At 51.7% G+C, this 22,931-nt stretch overlaps 1 protein-coding gene across 2 annotated transcripts in view; it reads right to left on the reverse strand.

The window, feature by feature from the left end:
* Positions 1-3,584: 3,584 nt before the first annotated feature.
* GRAP (GRB2 related adaptor protein) overlaps positions 3,585-22,931 on the reverse strand; it is a 34,542-nt gene continuing 15,195 nt past the window's right edge. Inside the window, exons 4-5 of one of the 2 annotated variants that reach the window (XM_030578793.1) lie at positions 6,613-6,889; positions 3,585-4,256 (exon numbers count right to left, since the gene is read on the reverse strand). In XM_030578793.1, the coding sequence (XP_030434653.1) occupies positions 4,071-4,256; positions 6,613-6,889 (463 nt within the window). In that variant the 3' untranslated portion in view covers positions 3,585-4,070. The remainder of the gene's footprint in view (positions 4,257-6,612; positions 6,890-22,931) is intronic. The other variant, XM_030578794.1, reaches the window with a different exon arrangement.

Genomic DNA, 22,931 nt, shown 5'->3' on the forward strand with positions numbered 1-22,931 from the left:
TGCATCAGCTTAATTTGTCCCAAAGCTTTTTGTGGGCCAGAAGGTTGGAGTACCAGGGTTGGCACAACAGGTCCCTACGGCCTGTCTTTCCACAGCTCGCCATAGCTCTTTGGTGAAATGTGTTGGATGGTCTCCCCAGTTCCACATGGCAGGGGCAGGCGGTGCTCGGGAGGGGCCCAGGAGGTGAATAGCTGGGGGTGTTTCAGCTTGGGGGAGAGGAGAGACTTGTGGAAGATCAAGAGCTGGAAAAGCAGGTCAGGACTGAGGTGCATTGACAGAGCTGCCTGGGAGCAGCGTGCATACCCTGCGTGTGTGTTCTGTCCATCCCAGGGCCATCACTGGGCTCCGAAACTGAACCTGGCTTTTCCAGTCTTGTACACTTTTGGTTTATTCGTTGAATAGCATTTAAGATCTAAGCCACTGATTCTAAAGAAGCTTATGGTACAACGCACAAAGACATTGCATGGGGCAGTAGCTTTGGACAAAGCTGGCCTGCAGCTCTTGTATGCACACAGTAGACTGTTATGTCAGCCCTGGTGAATGTGTGTAACCTGTATTTCTAGCTCCGGATGGCCCTCCTAAAATTGGAAATGGAAACCAGCCACCTCACAGCAGGTTCTGTGTATACCCCCCTCCCTTGTGTTACCTCAGAATAACTTTTTATTTTCTCGAAATTAAAATGCAGTTTGCAGCTAGAAATTATATCTGCCTGACCATCCCCTGTGGGCACCCCATGACAATGCCATCTGCTTGGTTGCTTGCAAACAATCACTGAATTATTGAACTGTGCGGCTCCAGCACTGAAATCTGGGGGGTTTCCCATCAGTCCTGCAAGCGCTGCCTTTCTGGAGGCTTTACTTCTGGGGAGTGAAGCAATATTAGCCAATGAGCTCTGGCCTAATGGGATGATGTCACTGCAGAAGTAGCTGGTGTGTGTCTGCATACTCAATTTCCTGGGATATGACACAGGCTAACAGAAGATGGTCATATCTGAAACATGGTGATATTGAAGCATGGTACATTGGTGAGATTCGTTTCATTTGCCAGCCACGTCACCATTAACTTGGTCTCATTGTCCATGTGGAGAGAGAGATTTGCTTTACTTTCTTTAATGACCTCAGGAAACAAGCTATATATATGAAAAATCAAACTGATTGAATAGTAGTTTGGAAATAGAAGCTAGAAAGAACTGCTGACACCATGGCTGGCCTCTCATTTCCCCGACGGTGTAGTCAGAACGTGACACCCCGATGCACCCCAGATATTAACAAGTATTCTGGGTTCAGACTGGTCTTGTGGAATTTAGTCTAGCCAGGTTTGGAGCCAGTTGGAGGGGAGGGGGGAAGTAGATGATCTTTCACATTGTAGCACGATGCTGCGTCCAGGGTCCTGTGGCTCAGAAGCTCGGTGCCGTCACAACGTCAGTGCAGCTGACAAGCCAAGGCAGCCTGCAGGTTTGGCTCAGATGCTTTCTGTGGCCCACACTTGTCAGTCTTGGTTGCTAAGGAGGCCTGCTTCAAGCCTTCTTCAGCCAAGGCTTAGTTCAATAGCCTTTAACTTAAGTGCCCAGGAATGAAGTAGCCTTTTAGTCCCAGGCTACCCTCTGGGTTTCAATCGATCAGCAAGTGAAAGACCAAGGCATTACTGCCAGTTTTCAGCCTGAGTTCAGCCAAACATAAAATTGCCAACCTGACATGGACCGCGCTGCGGCCTATTTTGTCTGGTGCTCCCTGCTGCCAGCATTGACCACGGCCTGATGCCTCAGAAGATGATCCCCCATAATGCACCTGACTGATCCAACCTGTGCCTATGGGGTGAAATTTCTGTGGTGCTCTGAAACACTTGGAGTTAGGATGCCCCTTGGAAGCTCTGAAGCTAGCTACAAAACATTTTGCTTATACACAGAAGCGGCTAATCCTTTTTTGAAGCCAGTTAAACCAGCAGTTCTCAAACTTTTGTACTGGTGACCCCTTTCACACAGCAAGTCTCTGAGTCCAACCCCCCCACTTATAAATTAAAAACACTTTTTAATATATTTAACACCATTATAAATGGTGGAGGCAAAGCGGGGTTTAGGGTGGAGGCTGACAGCTCGTGACCCCTCCATGTTATAACCTCGCAACCCCCTGAGGTATCCCGACCCCTAGTTTGAGAGCCCCTGAGTTAAAGCATTTGCCTGAATGACACCCTGCAGCAGTGAGTTCCATAGATTCATTACATGTTTCTTAGGCGAGTATTTCCAGGTTGAGCCCTTATCTTTCTTCAGCTCAGTTTGCTGGCCACTGTTGTGTCCACCTTTCCCTGAGGCTCAGGTGAGTATAGAGGTAGCACGTGTTACAAATCCCTCTTATCGCGGAGGTGTCTACGGTGCTATATGCTTTGTTCAGGCCACGGCCTTAAGTTTAGATCATTAATAGAATCTTCCTGAGCTCCCAGCTTGTGGTGAGTTGGAGGAGAACAAAAAGGGCCTCTTCCCCCTCTGATCCCCTTCTCTAACAGGTTTCACCAGTCTTTGCTTCTGAAATACACCAGTTCTTCTCAGGGAGCCAGCCTCCCTTCCCACTTGGAGTTTGACCTGGCAGGATTCCCAAGGGTGACGCTGGCTTTTAAAGGTGGCCAAAACAGCCTCCCCGCCCGCCCAATACACAATCCAAGCGCCGTTTCTAATCACTGGGCCGAATCCACACCTGGTATGAGGGCGTAACTCCACTGCTTTGACAAGGTGGGATCTGCCCCAGAATTTAGCCATCTCTTGATAATGGGACGACACTAGCTCTGGGTGGACACAGAGACATTTGCATAAACAATGAATTAAATCTCTCCACCCCAGGTGAGCGGAGGAACCCAGCTGGCAGTGTGTCAGAGTCAGCTCGTAACCAGGTGCAGTAAAAGACACACGGCCTCTTTGATCGTTTTGTGAAGCCCTATTAAAGGTGCCAGGAATGTGCGGTCCCCTCCCATGGCCTCCTCCTTAATCATTGTGGATTGCACTCGTGCTGATGGCTCAGGATAACTCCAGTGCAGAAAGCGTCCAAGCAGGTCCTCGCGGCTCCAAGCTGAGAAAGACGGGAGAAATGCCCATGTACAAAGATACGTCTGCTGAAATGGCAGCTGGGGGCAAACCCCTGTGAGAGTAGAAGTAAAACTCCCCGCAGTTTCAGGATGCAGGGAGGGCAGGATGGAGGGAGAATGCCCAGGGACCCACCAAGGGGGACGGGACAGCTGCCTCGAGGGCCCTGGTGCTCCAGAGTAGAGAGGAGGTTTGGACAAGGGGCAGGTTTGGGGCTGGTTGGGCATGGTGGCACCATGCCTACCTTTGCCCACCTACAGATGTCAGTGTGCTTTGTATGAGAAACCCCACTGGAAAGCCCCTGGCCTTGGGCCTTCCTGTCTCAGATATGGGAAGGGAAAGAGGCTGATTCTAGAAGGAGGCAGGCCAGTCAAAGGAAATACTTGTTGGAAGGGTTATTCTTAATCCTCTTGGCTCGACAGCTGCCTGGGGTGGCCAGGTCACCTGGCTGTTCACAAGCCCAGGAGCTGGGAAAAGCCAAGCTCCCTGTGCCTTGCCCTCAGAGAGCAGAGAGTGGGATTAGGATGTTTTATTGCGTGCTTGGCACTTAGCAGGAAGGTGTGAGGACAAAGGTCCCTGCCCCAAAGGGCTTGCAGTGCAGCTAGACAGAGGACGATGAGGAAGGGATACACCACGTAAGCAAAGTGATGGCGCAATCAGGATTGCTAGGAGCCCCATTAAGTTCACTCTGGTCGCGTCCTTTTTATGCGCCGGGCTGAGTAAATCACCTCCTCTTCAGCGCACTGAAAACCCGATGTGCAAATGCCTAGCGCAGGCTGCTTCTGCAGCGCAGGGGGTTTCACCAGAGCACATAGTTCCCAGAGCTTCAGGTCTGTCCAGTGCAGCATCCCCCAGTCTGGCTTTAAGCCTGAGAAAGGTCCTTGGTGCTCTGGTAACTTGTCCCCTAAAAGCTCTATGGCATCAGGTGAAGGGGATTGCAGTTTATCTTGTAATGGGCAGCCAGGGAGCTCTGGCGTCCAGGCAGACACTGGCTAGCACGTCACATGTGAATGGGGTGGACGTAATTCCGTGGAAACAGGCCGATTCGCCCACAGATCTTCCCTCTCCACCAGTTGGGGTCGGGGCAGTCCAGCACCTCGATGATGTCCCCTCTGTAGAAGGCCAGCTGGGACGGATCGTGGGAAGAGAAGTCAAACTGAGCCTGGACGAACTTCGGCTTCTTCACCTGCAGTGAAACCAAGTGAAAGAGAAGTCAGGAGGGAAAGACAGAGGAGGCATCAAAGCTGCACAGGCAAATGCTGCTTCCCCCCTCTGCCCTCAACTGCTGACACAGGACACTGGGAGCCTCCTGGCAAGGAATGGGCAGGGGTGGAGGTGGGCGTGTGAAAGCTTTTGCTAAAGGGACCGTGCCCTGGCTGATGAGTACAAACACGGACGTGTCCATGACTCACCATCACCTCCTTTCCCCGACTGACAACGTGGGGTCCTAGCCTCAGTTGGGGTAAATCCGCAGAACTCTTCAGAAGCAAAAGATTCGGGTTGATTTACTGAAAATATGCAAAGTCTGCGTCCCGAGCTGAATGTTCCCCTATATCCGGCGATTCTGATCTGCTCGCTCTGGCTCTAGATCCCTGCAACATTAGCTGCCCACTTACAATCCATCGACTTCCATCGCATTTCCTTACCAGCCCAGGGCCTTCTTTATCTGAGTGGCCTCCTAGAAACCCTCGCGGGGCATCTGCCCCTTCAGAGGCAAAAGCAAGTCGTGCCCCCGGAAGCAGAGCTGCCTGTGCCCGATAAAAGTGGACCTAGGACCAGCGCTATTCTGGTCGGTGGTGGACTGGGTATATTGCCGGTTCCCACCCCAGCCCTGAGTGGTGTGCTAGGCATTAGCTGTCAGCTAGCGTTGTTCAGATACACCGAATCCAGCCCCTTTTCAGGCTTCCTCCCCCATTTGCTTTGTTTTCTATTTCTCTGCCATCAGCACATTTAAGGAGAGCTCTGCATGTCTCGGGCTGCACCCCGCTCCTGCGATTGGCTTCACAACGCAAGCTGTGGGCCCAGAGCCAGGCTTTGCAGCTGGGTGGGAGGAGAGAGACTGGCAGAACACCCAGGGCTCTGCAAACCTGGCAGCATGCAAAGGTCTCACCTAGAACTGGGGGAGGAGAGAGAGGCAGGAACCCCTCCCCCAGCAATGGGTTCAGCCTGAGTAACTAGAATATAGACATAAGAATGGCCACACTGGGTCAGACCAATGGTCCATCTAGCCCGGTGGTTGGTGGCAGATGCTTCAGAGGGAATGAACAGAACAGGGCAATTATCGAGTGATCCATCACCTGTTGCCCATTCCCAGCTTCTGGCAGTCAGAGGCTTAGGGACACTCAGAGCTTGGGTTTGCACCGCTGATAGCCACAGCTGGATCTATCCTCCATGAACATACCTAATGCTTTTTTGAACCCAGTTACACGTTTGGCCTTCACAGCACCCCGTGGCAACGGGTTCTACAGGTTGGCTGTGCGTTATGTGAAGAAATACTTCCTTTTGTTTGTTTTCAACCTGCTGCCTATTCATTTCATTGAGTAAATCCTGGTTCTTGTGTTACGTGAAGGGGTAAATAACGCTCCCTCATTCACTTTCTCCATGATTTTATAGACCTCTGTCATATCCCCGCTTAGTCGCCTCTTTTCTAAAATGAAGAGTCCTAGTCTTTCTAATCTCTTCTCATTGGAAACTGTTCCATACCCCTAATCACTTTTGTTGCCCTTCTCTGTACTTTTCCCAATTCCAATATATTATTTTGGAGATGGGGTGACCAGAACTGCACACAGCATTCAAGGTGGGGGAGTACCAGGGATTTATATGTTGGCATTAGGATATTGTCTGTTTTATTTTCTATCCCTTTCCTAATTGTTCCTAATATTGTTCGCTTTTTTGACTGCCGCTGCACATTGAGCAGCTGTTTTCAGAGAATTATCCACAGTGACTTTCTTGAGTGGTAACAGCTAACTTAGATCCCATCCTTTTGTATGGCTAGTTGGGATTATGTTCTTCAATGTGCATTACTTTTGCATTTATCAATATTGAATTTCATCTGCCATTTTGTTGCCCACTCACCCAGTTTTGTGAGATCCCTTTGTAACTCTTCACTGTCAGCTTTGGACTAAACTATCTTGAGTAATTTTGTATTGTGGGTAAACTTTGCCACCTCACTGTTTACCCCCTTTTCCAGATCATTTATGAATACCTTGACCAGCACTGGTCCCAGACTAGATCCTTGGGGGAAGCCCACTGTTTACTGTGAAAACTGACCATGTATTCCTATCTTTGGTTTCCTGTCTTTTAACCAGTTACTGATCCATGAGAGGACCTTCCCTCTTATCCCATGACTCCTTACTCTGCATAAGAGCCTTTGGTGTGGGACCTTGTCAAAGGTTTTCTGACAGTTCAAGTGCACTTTATCCCCTAGATTGCCCTTGTCCACATGTTGGTTGACACCCTCAAAGAATTCTAACAGCCTGTGGCTGTGTCCTCTGTGCTGGATATACCACGCATATTGTGAAGTGGCTGCACTGGGGCCTTGCCTTGCGATGTTGCTGGTGCGCAGTGGGCATGCTGGGCTGGGTGCTGCCCTCTCCTTCTTTCGCAACCCTCTTGGAGTGACCTGTGTGGGCAGCCGAACAGCCCTGTACCTCATGGTTCTGCTCGTCATCTCTCAGGAAGATCTGTTGCTTTTTGGCGATGGTCGTGGTTCTGTAGAAATCCACCAGTTCATTCAGGGAGTTGAACTTTTCTTCCCAGAGGAAATATTTGCCATTCCTTTCTCGGAGTACCTTGAAATGCTGGACGTGCTCCCCATAGCTGTGGACACATTCAGAGAAGAGAGTGGTTATTCTGAAAGGTGGGCTTTAAAGCAGGGGTGTCACAACTCCCCTCCTATCCCCCTAGAACCAGCCTGTAGGGGTATTTATCCAGCCCCTCTGGCAGGACCTGATTCTGCAGCATCTGAACTTTTATTTCTGGCCTGTCTGTTGCAAAAGCCAATGCCCTGGTTTATAACAATCGGAGCTGTGGTTCCAGAACACACAGCTCTGCAAGCTAGTCCCTAAGGCCACAATCCCCTGCGCAGACCCCTGCTCAACTTTACACACACGATGGGACCACTCGCACACACAACGCTCGGTGTGTGCCCAAGTGTCTGCAGAACGGGGACCCAAGCGTGCAAGCCGAACCTGGTGGGGAGGACCGATAGGTTCCAAAATCCAGGCTTCAGATCACCCGCTTGGCGTCCTGCCTGCATTTGAATCTTCCCGTCACTTGCACAATGCTAATAACTAATAACCTGCCCTTCACCAGCTTCTTTCATCTGAGGCGCGCCGGGCGCTTTGTACCTGTTAATTAATTAATTAAGCCTTACAACACCCCTAGGAGTAGAGGAGTGTTTTTCCAGCTATTTAATGGATCAGGAAACTGAGGCAGGGTGAACATAAGTGGCTTGCCCACAGCCAGTCAGTAGCAGAGAAGGCAACACAGCCCAGATGTGGTGTCCATTCCTTCCATTGCAGTCCCCTCTGTTTGCAAGGGGAGAGATTGGTTCATGCTAACAGAGGACTGGTCAGTATCGACTTCACCGAGGTGCAGACAAGCCCATATCTGTTGCGAACTACAGGACAACAGGCTTGTTTCCCATGTGCCCTAGTAGTGGTAAAGCAGAGTACGGCCAAAGATAACACATTTGGGCAAGTGTGTTACAAACACACTGATGGGGTTGTTGATAGATCAGAGGGTTGTATCAGTGCTTTTATGCCACCCAGCTCGTAATTATTCCTCATGCTTAATTCCTATGGATTGATGTTGCAGGCCAACGACGGCTGTGCGAGGTGCTGGGCATGACGATCTCAGCAAATATTCACTTCCCACCGTCAGCTAGATCTGCCCAGTGAGATTAAATGTGTCTGCGGATAGAAGCAGGGGTGTATTCAAAAGTGGCAACACATGGCTTGATTTGTCTGAACTGGGACAAGCTTGTTTTTGTTTCGACACGAGCCCAGTGTCTACTCAGGGCTGTATGTACTGACGCAGCTAAGGGGGAATGGAAAACGTGGGATTTATTGTGCTGTGACGGGACATTTGCATTAATACTACTGATGGGCTGATAGATGTCAGCAATAAGTGATCAGAACTGGGCTCTACCTGTCTGTCTACTCTCTGCCCTCCATTAAGGCAGAGTTAACGTTGATCGTCAGTGTCTCAGAAGGCCAAGCGGGCCTAGGCTGAAACCTCTAAACACCCGGGAATAAAGAGTTAAGGTCCATACCTAGTGTAAACCGTGTAAGTCAATGTAAACCAGGGTAACTGAGATCAGAACCTGGGCTCCGGGTTGCTCAGGTGTGTAGGAGAAAAAAACCCAAAGGGTTTTATAAATCCAAGCTAACGCCTCACACTGCCCGGGGAAATGATCGGTGCCGTCGATGGAGTGCAGGTGTAATGTGCTCCCTGGGTGGTAGGGTGACCATATTCCCAAAGGGAAAAGGGGGCACCTCCAGGCACTCGCCTGAGCACCCCCTTGCCCCCTGCCAGGCTGTTGCTGGGTGCTGAAACCTATCTTTTCCCCACCCCCAGCCGCGCCTCCCCCGCTGCTTAGGGCTAGCATGGCCCTTTGCCCCTCCCGCACATTCCTCCACACCACACCCCACTTTTGTCAAAAGTGGGTATTTGTCCCTTTTGCTCTTGCCAACTGATCACCTTGGCAGGAGAAAACGGGACAAATGCCCTCTTTTGCCAAAAAAAGAAAAGTTGGGATGGCTGGGACAGGGCTTGAAAAAGGGACTGTCCTGGCCACAATGGGACGTGTGGTCACCCTATCCCTGAGAGATGTTCTGCTAAGCTACCAGCCAGCCGCAGTCTTTGCTCACCCTTGCGCAGCGGGCCAGCACAGTGCCTACTCATCATGGCCTATCTTGCTGACTAATACGGTCTCATTGTGTCCTGGGGCTCCCACCCGTCTGTGTCCATCTGGTGTCTCAGACTTAGGCTGGAGGCTATTGGGGCAGGGACTGCCTTTTTGTACTCTTTGTACAGCACCTAGCACAATAGGGGTCTGGCCCACAACTAGCGTTCCTAGGAGCAACACCACTATAAATAATCATAAAGCATCAGAGCAGCCAGTTGCACTTAAGAACTGAAAGGAAGAAAGGAACGCACCTTCCCAGAAACTATATGCAGCCTGGACAGCTGAAAGTCAGAAAAGAACAGCCCTGTTATGCTGCAGAGTCTGTGCTGCGGATCAGAACCCTGACCTGGTGGCTAAAGCCCATAAAACAGAATAGCCACCTGGATGCCATGGGTAACACAATGTCTTTTTATGAAATGAGTCACTGACTTTCTGTCCCGGGAGGCTGACGTCCCCAGGCATCTGGGATCACATCTCCCTTTTACAGCCCCACTGAACGGGGAAGCTTTCGGCACAGGGGCGTGGAGCTGAGCGTGTCTGGCCCTGCTTCCCTTTCCTGTAATGACGGCAGGGCTCAGAGACACAGTCAGAGCGTGGCCTGGATTTGCCGTGGAATTAAATACAGGGGCAGTACAGTCCCTTTGTGACTGTAAAAATCTCCCCCTGGATTCTCAGTTACTCCATGGGGCAGGACGAGAGGGCAGGGGATTAAGAGGGCTTTAAGCCACCATTACACTGCTGGTATTGTGGGGTAGGTTAGATTGGCTTTGGGGTGGCTCTAACTTGTGCTCAGCTTCCCATGGACCCAAGGAAGCAGAAAATTGCCATAGTGCAATGTGCTCCCACAGCCCTGAAAATCCAGATCCAAATCCTTTATCCTTTGATTGCTAGCTCTTCAGTGGGACAAAGCAAAGCCCTGGCTCGGAACACCCGAACTTCTGGGAAATCTGGATCTGGAGCCAAATGCATCTCTAATCTTAAGGCTGGTTGTCAAATCCCTCCCTCTTGTTTGGCAAGGGTTTCTCCTGGCTTTGTTTCAGGGGGATAGAAAATCTCCTCCAGATTTCGTCAGCACTGTCCCCAGGTCCCCCGGGGCCAGGGCAGGCAGATCCCTGGAATAACAAGGCTGGTGACTGAGCTGAACCAGGGAGTGGCTCTTTGTGGCCAGGAGACTTGGCGGGTCTGGGCATGCTGTGGAAAACGCTGGAGACCAGTTGTAAGGCAGGGGCAGCAAAGAGTTAACAGCTGCCTGAATCTGGACTTGCTGCAGGTGTTCATCGCAACAGGGGTGTGGCCTGGACTGCAGGTCACAGGAGGGAGGGCAGGCCAGGCCAGCCTGGCTCATTTGAGGAGGGTGGAGTTTGCTGAGGAAGGGCTAGTGTGAAGTGTTGTGCTGTTGAGGTTACAATACTGTGTGAGTGAAGTAAATGTTAAAACATAGAGACCCATAAAGCAAAATCCTTCCTTAGGGAGAGCGAGAGACATGTCAAAGCTACTTACAGTTCACACAGGACAAAGGCATTGTTACAAAGCGGTGTTCTAGGCAGACACAATGACTCAATATATCAGGTGCACACACACACAGAGCTGGGTCTAGAGCCGTGGTTCTCAGCCAGGGGTCTGGGACCCCTGGGGAGCTGCGAGCAGGTTTTGGGGGGCCACCAAGCAGGGCCAGTGTTAGACTCACTGGGGCCCAGGACAGAAAGCCCCACCGCCTGGGGCCAAAGCCTGAGCAATGTAGGTTCGCGGGACCCAGGCAATTGCCTGCTTGCTGCCTCCGAATGCCGGCCCTCGCTTTTATAGGCAGAAAACCAGTTGTTGTGGCACAAGGGGCCCATGGAGCTTTTATAGCTTGTTGCAGGGGGCTCCGAAAGAAACAGGTAGAGCGCAGATCGTTCAGTTGCAAAATACAGGCTGCTACTGTCTGAGCTGAAGGAGCTCTCCTCTGAAGTGGCATGATTAGGTCATTTATCCTCTGTGGGTGTGGCCACTTGAGGGCGATATCACTCTCACACACACAAAGCCAGCCACTAAGTGACTGGCTCTCCCAAGGTGTGAGTGACAGACTAGCTGCGCAGGGCTAGCTAAGGAGAGCATTCGCCCCTGGGTGCCTCCCTGTAGTGGCGGATGGCTGGTGACGGAGAGCTGACCCCTAAGGGAGTTTGGCTAAGTCAGGAGACAAATTAAAATGCCACAAGGAGCCGTGTGAGTCTATCTGCTAGAGCCAGAAATGGAAACAGCAAGAGGTTAGCATTTGCATTAGTGAAATGGAGATGCCCCAAATGCAAAGTGGAGATTAAAGGAGAAAGCCAGGCTTGGGCATTCACTAGCCCCCGACGCTATTTGCTGTGACTCAGACCCAGCCAGAGATTCCTGCCGTCCCACAAGGCTGAAAAGAGACAGCAAGAAGCCAGGATTGACTACTCTAGTCAGCTGGGTAGCTCCTGCCTCCTAAGGGTTGGTCTGTTCAGGCCCTCTGCACTATGGGAGGGTTCCACACGAGCCCCCAAGGTTTAATTGGATGGGCCATGAGGAGTATCAGGAGGATTTATGGATGGGGATGCTGGGCTTGGTCCTGGCTGGGGCTCATTGAATTCCAGCTGGGACATGGGAACAGAACTGGGGGTTTCTCTTGAGCCCCCTGCCCAAGGATCTCCAAGTGCTTTGCGAACAGCAAACTGAGCTTCGATGGACTGTTATGTATAAAAGTCAGCTGGGTCCATTTAAGTCTCCTCTGCATGACTGGGGTCCCTGCTGCTGACACACCTGGCGCTACTCGGCCTCTTGCATCAATACACCCACCTTCCCGCCCAGCAATGCCAGAAGGGCTGGTGGGGAGTTGAGAGGGGCAGCAGAGAAGCCTGCAGAGAAAGGTGCTCACTGTCCCATTACAACAACGCAGAGTGTAGCACGTGGCCGGAAGGCTCCTGTTTCTACCCCAGACTCCCCCAGCCCATCCCCAGAATGAAGGAACCTGCCATGTGTCAGGTACTTTCCAAAGCGAGCGGGAAAGGCGGCCTCCCAACAGAGCCTGCGAGCTACCAGCCTGTGCTGAGCACTCGGGCCTGGGAGCAGAGCTTTGGAAGAGGCATTGATCCTGCCCAGTCCTGCTGTGGGGCATTCTATGAATATGTTGAACAGCACTGGTCCCAGTACAGATCTGTGGGGAATACGGCTAGTGAATAATAACTATTTATTCCTACCCTTTGTCTCCTATCTTTTAACCAGTTACTGATCCGTGATAGGACTTTCCCTCTTATCCCAGGACGGGTTACTTTGCTTAAGAGCCTTTGGTGAGGGACCTCGTCGAAGGCTTTCTGCCAGTCTAAGTACACTATATCCCCTGGATTGCCTTTGTCCACATGTTGGTTGACACCCTCAAAGATTTCTAATAGATTGGTGAGGCATGGTTTCCCTTAACAAAAGCTGTGTTGACTATTCCCCAACATATGGTGTCAATTGTAATTTCAACCAATTTGCCTGGTACTGAAGTTATGTTTACTGGCCTGTAATTGCCAGGATCTCATCGAGAGCCTTAAAAAAAATCAGCATCACATTAGATATTTGCCTCTCATCTGGTCCAGAGGCTGATTTAAGCCATAGGTTACATACCACAGTTAATAGTTGTGCAATTTCATATTTGAGTTCCTTCAGAACACTTCGGGGAATACCATCTGGTCCTGGTGACTTATTACAGTTTAATTTATCTGTTTGTCCCCAAATCTCCTCTATGGACACCTCAGTCTGGGACAGTTCCTCAATTTTGTCACCTACAAAGAATGGCTCAGGTGTGGAAATCTCCCTCACATCCTTTGCACTGAAGCCTGATGCAAATAATTCATTTTGCTTCTCCACAATGACCTTGTCTTCTTTGAGTGCTCCTTTAGCACCTTGATCGCCCAGTGACCATGCTGCGACTGCTGCCCGTTCTCCACCTACACTCTGTCACTTCTACCATCTGTGCTCTTGAGATTAGGGGATGGACACGCAGGGGGTGTGAGACATCTGTTCAGTATGGAGGGCTATGCCTAGTGCTTCTCTCAAATCCCCGTGTATCACCTGGAGTGCAACAACTGTGTCTGCTGCATAAAGGGCTGCAGCATGAAGGATGGGCTTTTCCAAAGCACTCTGTGTTGGCCTAACCCCTGCCCTCACTGAAGTCAATGGGAGTTTTACCCTTGGCTTCCATGGGTTCAGAGTTGGGCTAATGCTGACAGCTGTCAAAAATCCCAGGGACCGTGCCAACCAGGCTGGAGTTTGCTGATGCAATCAGAGTTGTCCTGGGCAGATCTCTCTGTGATGCTGAGAGGTGGTGTAGACTGTCTAGTTATCTTCCTGCCCAGCAGTGAAAAACATATGTGGACTGATCAGATAACTGCCTCCACGGGCCAGCTATGAGGTCTGTGCTCCTTTACTAGCTATCAGGCACCATTTCCCTTCTTGATCAACACATTTTTTTTTAATGGGTAGATGGCACAGGAGAGGACAAAACACCAGTGTAGTTCCTAGCAGCGTCTCCGCCAGACACGCCCAGTGGAGCTGCGCATAAATACCCCTAGAGAAATAACAGCAAAATACCATGTCCCACGGCAGGCTGGGACAACGGCATGATGCAAAGTGTTTGGGAAGCATTGCAAGTATCAATCCCAGCAGCTGCACACAGCTGCCTTGTGGAACAGGGCATTCTTGATATCCTGGCGTGGTCTACCATGTCATTCACGGGGCATGCAGCTCTCTATAGGGAAATAAAAAGACAGTATCCCTGCCCCAAGAAGCGAATCATCTAAATCAGACACAGCACAGCCAGGACAGAGACTAAACAAAGGAGGGTGTGTGTGTGGATCTGGGAAAGGGGGGGGGAGATCATGTAATGAGCATATTGTATTGTAATGCCTGCAACCCAGGTCAGTTCCTGTTATGTTTTCAGCTCCTAGTAATATAATTAATTGTTAGGTACTGACAATGTGCATGACACAAACCAGACAGCCCCAGCCCCAAAGATCTTGCAGTTTATGTCCACGAGTCTCCAGGGAGACAGGATGCCCTGGGGAAGCCAGAACTAGGTTTGTTTATTGTTAATATCATTGCTGTGAGGGATGTGAGTGAATGGAGGGGAGGCTGGAAAGGAGAATGTGTTCCCGGTGGTGTGGATCAGAGAGGGGCCAGGTGCAGAGGAAGTTGTGGGAGAGCTGGAGGAAATGGGGAATTGATGTTGGTGAATAAAGGAAATGTGTGTGTGGGAGTGATGTGATAAGAGATTGTGTTGGGAGATGTAGGGTGAAGCCTCACCTGATTTAAATTGGGTGGCTCCATTGAAGTCCACCTACATTGAGCTACACCAGCTGAGGAGCTGGCCCATAAGATGCAGGGGGAGAGAACACTGCTGTGAGGACTGAATCTTGAGGGTCTTCATGACTGCAGGGATCTGCCTGCATGACTTAGATTTCAAAGTGGAGACCAACTTTTGAACTTGCCTAGCCCCACACTAGCACAGTTAGAAACCTCAAACTTGTCTTTTTCTGTGGCTCTCTCAAGATCTAAATATCAGGCCAGTTTTGAAGTAAATCAATTTGAAAGTTTTAAGGTGATAAAAATGTAAAGTTTAAATTTGATATGTTTACATCCCAGGTGCTTTAACTCATGAACATTGGCACCCACAAAATTAATGAAGACAGAAATCTTAAACTTGTCTGGGTTTTCACTGATAAAACAACCCCCCAGGCATTTTTTTCGCATTACATTAAAAAAAAACAGAACAAACCCTGATTTATTTGCTATCATGAATTTTCCCTTTTTGTTTTCTTATTGATTTTTTTGCGAGTGTCTGCTCTGAGTTGATTACTGGAAAGTTAAACAGGGAGGGGGAGTTGTATAATGCAGTATTACAGCTAATCGCTTTGTGTGTGTTAATTAAGAAATAATTGCAAAGGAGAACAGTGATTAAAAAGCAAAACCAAACTGTTGCAACATAACTAAAGCTGCTCGGCCTTTACCTCATGGCCGAGTCCTAACTGTGTGTGAACAGTGAAGGGCTCCCAGCACCTGCTGGGCTCAGGGACACCCTGGCTGGCACACTGCTCCACACCAGGCTGCCATGGCATATACAGATCCCTTCCCACATTCGCTCGCTTTGCACTGGGCTCTGGGGCAAGGACAGCAAACCAGCTCTGGCAGTGGGACTTTTTAGGGAGGAGGAGCAGAGAGGTGACAGATGTGAGGGTGGGTCTGATCCTTTCCCACTCCACTCATAGCCCCACGTCCTACTGACAACTTCTGTCCCAGCACTTGCTGGGTGGCTGGTCCCCACTGCTGGGAGGCTGGAACATCTAGTGACCTCTCAAATATCTGGTGTTCTCTGGAATATTGGTTTGACGACTTCTTGCCTTCTCTCCAGTCCACCTTCTCTGGGTAGTGAAGCTAGTGAGGGTCACCAAACCTTGAGTACCTCCTCCTGCTTCTCAGTGATGCTCCCAGAATAGTAACATTGCAGATTTCCAATCGCTTGGAAGGGGGATCCAGGCAAAGAGCCAGCGGCAGATGGTGAGGGATTCCCTGTTGGAAAGGGGCAGATATTGTAGCACCGGGTGCTACTGGTGCACAGAATGCAGGACCTGGCACTGCATGTCGTCCCATGGATTTCCAGGGGAGCTAGTCAACCTGCGGGAGGGTGGCCCAACCTGGCCCCATGGATTTCCAGGCCTGGTTCTCATCTCATGTCAATTTTACGCTGGTGCCCCTCCATTGATTTGGATGGAGTTATTCCTGATTTACCCCAGAGGGACAGGAGAGTCAGGTTCAGTGACTGCAGACTAACTGGGATCCCAGCTATTGCATTTGGTTCACCGTGGCTGTTTGCAGCCTAGCAGAGTATCAGAGAAGGTCAGGCTGGATTCTGAGAGAGGAGCTCTCTCTGCCCATGGCGACAGACGTTTCATGGACATTTGATGGCCTCTGCCTTCATGGCGTTTGAGTCTGGGTGGGTGCAGGGAGGGGCAAGATGAGATGGTGGCACGAGTGGGAACACAGCCCATGTTCTCAGGTATAAGGGTTGCATATAGTAGGACAGGTGCCAAATGCAGACCTTTGCTCAGATCATATGTTAATTGGAATCCCTGAGCAATTAGCCTGCTGGCTGGGTCTCCCTCCTTTCTGGGTAGATGGTGAATGGTGAGTTCTGTGCTCCTTTCTTTTGATACATGCATCTCTGTTGGCCTAACGCATTCGTAAGGTGCTGAGATAAATGGTGCCGGGAGCTTGTAATTAATGCGCAATCGTCACTATAATAACACATTAGCAGTGCTGATGTAGGCTGTGGCTTTGGCTGATGCATGCAGAAGCGATCTCAGTGTTTTCTTAGCTACCTGGCTGGCTTTCCACCACCGGCTGAGCCAGAAGGCCGCCTTTGTCACCTCTATGTCAGCAGCGCTCCCCCTAGATTCCAGCGGGGGTCGTGCATGCATGTTCTGAAAAACCATCGGGCCCATAAGTAAATTAGAAATGTCCTCAGGCCTGAGTGGTGAAGACTGAAGCTGCTTTAGCCAGGGGCTGATCTAGGGACATGTTGGAATCGCTGCCTTTCCAGCGTGTTCTTCAAGGGGCCACGTTGTTAAAAGAGAGAGAGAATCCCTGAGTCTTTTCTTCCTGGTCCTAATTTCCCCAAACGCCTTTTTAGCAATTCCTAAAATTAAACCGTAAGCCCCGATCCTACAACTGGATTAGGATGAGCAGATCCCTGCCCCCAGAGCAGGTTCAGATTGCTGGACCAGGGCCACATTAGGCATGGCAGTTCCTTGGAAAGTCAGTTGCATCCCAGGGACAGACGCTAGTTTGAATGAAGGCAGCAAGAACCCAGACTGAGAGACTCTTTAGAGGAGCAGACATGTGCTGAGTGTGCCTAGGGGAAGCTGGGTTGATTCTTGCAGGGACGACTGCTGTGTTTGCTACACGAGAGTGGAATGCATTGACCTAATTAGTGAATTCTCTCCCATGGAGCAGCTTGCAGCGTGTGCCCTGCGTGTTACAGCAGGTGAGATTAAACCAGCCGGACCGGCTGCCCAGTTCGCTAACAGGGAGCCTTTCCCGTGGCCAGGTTGATGGGAACTGTGCTCTAGTTTCTTTCTAGCAGCAGAGCTTGGGGGTCTCCCTTGGGGTAGACTTTCACACTTGATTGCACTGTTCAGTACTAATCCTAAGCACTGATGTAGCATTTATTTGGAGATCTCAAGCTGCTGTACGAAGGAGGAGAAAGTATCATTCTCCCCATTGTACAGATGGGGAAACTGAGGCACGGGGAGGGGCAGGGCTGTCAGTGCTCACGGCAAGCCCTGGAGTCCCTGGGCAATTAGTCCACTGGCTGGGTCGCTGTCATTTTTGGGTAGATGGTCAGTGGTGAATTCTGTGCTCCTTGTTTTTGGGAGACATCTCTATTGGTCTAAAGCGTTTGCAAGTACTCTTGCAAAATAAAAATGGAAAAGCAAAACCAGCAGGGATGTTGGCACCGGGTTATCTTTTTGTTCTGTGTTTGTACAGCACCGAGTGCAGTGGGGTCCTGATCCGTGACCGAGGCTCCTAGACTCTGCCATAAATAATAAAAATAAAAATAGGACTTTGGCTTATGAGCCCAGCTGTAGGAATGGCTGCTGCAGCTCTGTGGCCTAAGCTATACGAGGGGTCGCTCTGGATGATCACAATGGTCCTTTCTGGCCTGGAAATCTAAGAATCCACAAATACATCTTCCAGTCGGAGGTATAAGAGAATTCCCCTTGGTTGCAACGGGTTCCCCTGTTACTTTCCCTGCCGCCAGTGCCTGCCACTGAGCATTAATGCCGAAGTAAGTCATCTGCCTTATCTCTCCGATCTCGAAAGCAACAAGCAGAGCAGCTGCAGAATCAGGCATTGGGTTGGAGCTCTCTCCCCCCAAACCCCGCCTCAGGAGGGGGGTTTGTTGATCCCTCACTGCGGGGCCTTCCTTCAAGAACAGCCACATGGTTCAAATACTTTCAGGTCATTTAGCTGGAGAGCAGTTTTGCTGGAGAGCAGAGCCAGCTGCATGGAACTGGCTCCTCTGGCTTGGGGGCATCCAGTGGCTGGCTGGCATGTGACCAAACAGCAAAATCAGCTCCTGCAATAGCAAAACACCAATCCACACGGGAGAGAGCGGTTTGGAGCCGGCAGCTTACAAAGCTTTACAAAGGCACCGCTGACGAGCTGGTTTGCCAAATGATTTCCTGGGCCTGATTTTTCCCACCTTGTGCTTTGTGCCTCGTTCTGAGTGCCCCCAGTGGGAAACGTGTGGGCAAACCTCAGTGCGCGAGGCAGGGGCAGGGCTGTGCTTTTGCAAAATCAACGGTGCGGCCTACTGACCTGGAAGACCTGGCTTCAGTTCCTCGGCCTGCGCGGTGAGCTTGGGCAAGACTTGGCCCCACACCATGCCTCAGTTTCCCCATCTGTAAAATGGGGACAACGAGACTGCCCTCCTTTGTGAGGTAGCTGGAGATCTACCAGTGAGCAGGGCTAGGTCAGAGCTAGGGATCATTGTTATTAAAACAGCTCAACCTAAAATTCATGTGTGAAGTGTCCCCAGGAAGATAGCACAGCTCGTAGCGTAGGGCAGGCTGAGAAAATCTCTGCATGCTCCTTATAATGGACATGGACAAGCCATTCCCCCAGACTCCAGCCCTGGGGTGGCTAAGCTGTCACAGGCTCCTGTTTGATGGCCATTGGTCAGTGAATCTACTTTGTAACGCCAAAGTTTCCACTGGGATTTCCGATCGCAGCAGCAGGTGCTGGCAAAGGAGACGCATCCCCGACAGCTGGGATCCAAAGCGAGCTTGCCAGGGGGAACCGGAGCCGGCCAAACACTGGCTGTGGCAACAAAGAAAAGAGCTGATTCACCCCACAGCAATGAGGCTGCAATGGGGATTCCATAAGCTCCCTTGGGCGCCTGGTCAATACGCCTCAGGCATGATAAGGATGTGGGTATGAGAGGGACCACGGGCCAGTGCACAGAACCCCAACCTATGGAGCAGGACACCAGGGCTGGGGGTCCCGGTTTTGCGTGACCTTGGGCAAGTCCCTTCCTAGCTGTTTCCCTTCCCACCTGCTGTCTGCCTGGACAGTAAATGACATGGGCTGTGCTGTGTTTCATCCAGCCGGGAATCAAACCGGGGGCTGGGGGAGGAGGTGAAGAAGGGAAGTTAACAAAGCACCTGGGGGCTAAACTCACTCTGGGCCCATCCCAGAGTCTTTCCACTGACTCTTCTGGGCTTTGGATCAGGCCCCTGGTGTGTGACCGGGGCACACCCCCGGGCTGAGATCTGGGATCCTCACAAGCAGCTTCACCAGATTAAGTCCTGCCCTGTCGGGGCGGGACTGAGCCTGCCTCAGCCAGACGTCACGCCAGGTGTGGTTTACAAACAGGACCAACGTTCTGTTAAAAGGAGCTGAAATCAGCATGTGGGGCCCAGGAACCGGCCCTAGACTGTGGAACTCACTGCCACAAGAGACGAGAATGGCCACAGCCCTCACCTCTGTGGAAGGGATGCCAAACTCATTTCTGACACTCCCACCGCCAAGCACAATGCAAGCAAACAAAAACCGTTAGCTAATCACGCTCTTTCTCCTGCAGGCTGGGAAGGCAGAAAGATAGAGGTTAGAAGCCTAGAAATTGGACCATCGCTTGCTGTTATTTCTCCACTGAAATATTTACAGGGCACTTAGGGACTGTGGTGGCAGCATCCACATAAACAGATAGATAATGGGAATGTCTAGGGGTGGACGGATCGCTGAGGAGTTCATTCCCCTTCCATCCCATCTTACTGGTTAATGGAGCCAAACATTTATACTCTTGTGAAACTGACGTCCCAGGCCAGACGGAGGAAGAGTGGAGGGTTGGAGAAGGGCAGGGGCCCTTGCAAAGATCTGCTTTCTTCTGCTTCCTTGCCTGCACATGCAGCCCGGGCAGGTTTGCAGAGCTGGGCTGGTGCAAGCGCCTGGGAGCAATTGCTTTTATTACCAGCAAGAGCCTCCTTAAACGCTTAATTAAAGATCCGTGGCAGGAGACGCTGCCTGGCTGGAAAGCACCCAGATCGTCCTGGTGAACGGCCAAGCCAGGATGAACAGCGAGCTGAGAGCCGAGTGGTCCATGAGCCAGGCTGGGGTTTGGGAGACAGGGCGTTTAGCTGTACCTTACACTGAAAGGGGCAGAGACTCTTATTGTGTGTTGTTCGTACAGCACCCAGCACACTGGGGCTCTGATCTGACTGGGGATGCCATTGTCAAGGCTGATGGGCCCAGGGGCAGCTTCGCCCTCTGGAGATGTTTGCAGAGCCACTGCACGGCCGAGCCTGGAGTGACAGGCAAGGCACGCAGAGTGACTGACTTTCTCCCGGGGTTGGTGTGCAGTTCCTTTGCTGCTGCGCCTTGCTAGGCGCGTTATCAGTGCCCTGCTCTGGGAGCTACCGGCCGCCAGCTCCCCCACAGCTGCCTGGCGTGCTTCTAGCTGGCATGCAGAGCTGTGTTGGTGCAGAGATAGGATCTGATCACGTGTGGCAGATGGTTTCATACCCCCCTGCCGGTGCCGGGGTGTGCGTGGGAGGATCTGGGGCTGAGGGAAGGCCTGCAGCGAGGGAGGGGACAGGTTTGCAGAGCAAAAAATAAACACACTGAAAACCAGGGCTGGGCCAACTGGCGTGAGATGAAGTGAGAAGCGGCCCACACCTTCCCTCTGAGTGGGATCTGAGCTGTCCCCTGGAGTCCTGGCTCCCAGTCCCCTGCTCCGACCAGTCACACTGCTTAGTTGTATGACAGTCGTGTCCCCCACCCCACCCTGGCTCCCTGCAGGGGATTCTTTATGGTCCCACCAGCCCACTACAGGGCCTCTGAGCTGCAGGAGAGCAACAGCTGAACTGGTTTACGTCTGGCTAAGATCCGGTGCAATAGGTCAGCTCGTGCCCTCTGGGTGCTGGCCAGAGCCCCCAAGGGGAGGGAAGTATCACTGAAACCCAGTGACTGAGAGGCTGAGATGCAGGGGCGATGGAGGAGCGCCACCCTGTGGCTCCTCTCAGCCACTGCAAGCGGCTGAGCTGGCTGGCTCTGGAGTGGGGGACAGGAAGGCTCTGTAAGGACCCAGAAAGCCAGAGTCCAGTTTCAGTGGGCCGGTCGGTCATGTGAGAACAAGTCGGGGTGCTTTCCCCACCAGCTGCCCTGCCTGGTGGGGCTAGGGCAGGGTGACAGCCCTCATGCGGCAGGGCACAGGGCCAGGAAGAATTCTTCTCCCCCTGATCCTACCACGTTGTGCAATGAGCTAGCTGCTGTGCTGAGTTATGGAGGTGCTGGAAGCAGGATGCTATGACCAGCTGAACCGTGGGCTGGCTCTGCTCCCACGGCACCTCTCTTCCAGTGAGATCAGGCAATCTCTGAGCACTAGCCAGCTGCGGTCAAAGTGACAAGGCCCAGCACGGACACCAGAGGCCGGGCTGGCTTTGCTCATGTGCCTGGGAGCCCACTGAATGCAGCAGCATTGCATGGGAGACCAGAGGGCTGGGTAGCACCTGAAATGAGTGCCCCTTTCTCCTGCCTTGCTTGTGGCTTCAGAAGATCACACCTACAGCTTAAAGCCAAGTGCAGGTACCCACTCCAAAGTGCCTCAGCGCATCAGCCATCAGGTGCTCGATCAGCCACCCTCTGTGCCTCTCCAAGGGGGAGCAAACAACGTGCAGATGGGCACAGGAATGCACCATCGGCCCAGCAGCAACCATAGCGGGCCGGCCCCTTGTTCTGCGCCTGGCTCCCGTGAGCATGGCCTCCCTCTCTGCCCTGGAGCGCATCGCTTGACCGCTCTGTGCCACAGCTTCTCCACTGCACACCATGGCCATGACCCTGCCTGTCTCCCAGGGGAAGCTGGGAGGCCCAGTTCAGCCCTCTCCAGTGCTCGGCTGAAATAGAAATAATTAATGCTAATGAAGGATGTTTGACAAAAATAAGTGAGCACAGTTAGTACAGACAGTCCATGGTGGCTAAGTCCATAAATGGCTATTAGCCAGGATGGGTAAGGAATGGTGTCCCTAGCCTCTGTTCATCAGAGGATGGAGATGGATGGCAGGAGAGAGATCACTTGATCATTGCCTGTTAGGTTCACTCCCTCTAGGGCACCTGGCGTTGGCCACTGTTGGTAGACAGATACTGGGCTAGATGGACCTTTGGTCTGACCCGGTACGGCTGTTCTTATGTTCTTATGACTACAGTCAGTATACCAGGCTCACTCAACCGCCACTGGGATGCAGCCACCTCTGGGGTGGGCTGCAGCAGCTGCTCGATGGTGTACAGCAACACTGCACAACCACTTAGCATAGGAAGCCACAAATAATACTGGGGCCAGGAGGGTGGAGTTTAAAGCCCTGGGGAGTCGGGGGGGGGGCAGAGAGTGTTTAAAAGGAGGAAAATAGCCTTGCCCAGCATACCGGAAAGCAAATGTGACCTAAACGGCTGGAGTGTGCCGCCTAGAGAATATGTTGGTGTTGTGTGACCCTGCAGGGCTAAGCCCCAGGGCAGAAGGCAGTGAAGTGAAACAGGTGCTGTTCGGAAACAACAGAGGAAACGCGAATGCAGAATTTCTGCTCTTTGGCCGGGTTGGCCTCTGTTCAAAAGTCAGGCACTCGCTGCCAGCTCCAAGGAGCCCTGGGCAGGGAAAAACCCTCTCCCTGCTCCCAGGGGAGCGAGGTTAGTGAGCCGCCTGTGTTAGGCAAACTCAGGCCGTAACCCAACGTGGTACAGGCGACGCTGCCTTGGCGACGCTAGACTGTGCAATGAGTTGGTGAAGCTGGGCAGACAAGACACCTTTAAATGCCAGTCTGGATGTAGCGGTAGGGGGAGCCAGCTACGCTTCCATAAGGGAGTCTGAGCGGGTGTCATTTACCCACCGAGGGGCTGGAAGTGAAGGATCTAGCGGGG

The sequence above is a fragment of the Gopherus evgoodei genome, chromosome 10 (assembly GCF_007399415.2).
Source record: "Gopherus evgoodei ecotype Sinaloan lineage chromosome 10, rGopEvg1_v1.p, whole genome shotgun sequence".
Lineage (NCBI taxonomy): Eukaryota > Metazoa > Chordata > Testudines > Testudinidae > Gopherus > Gopherus evgoodei.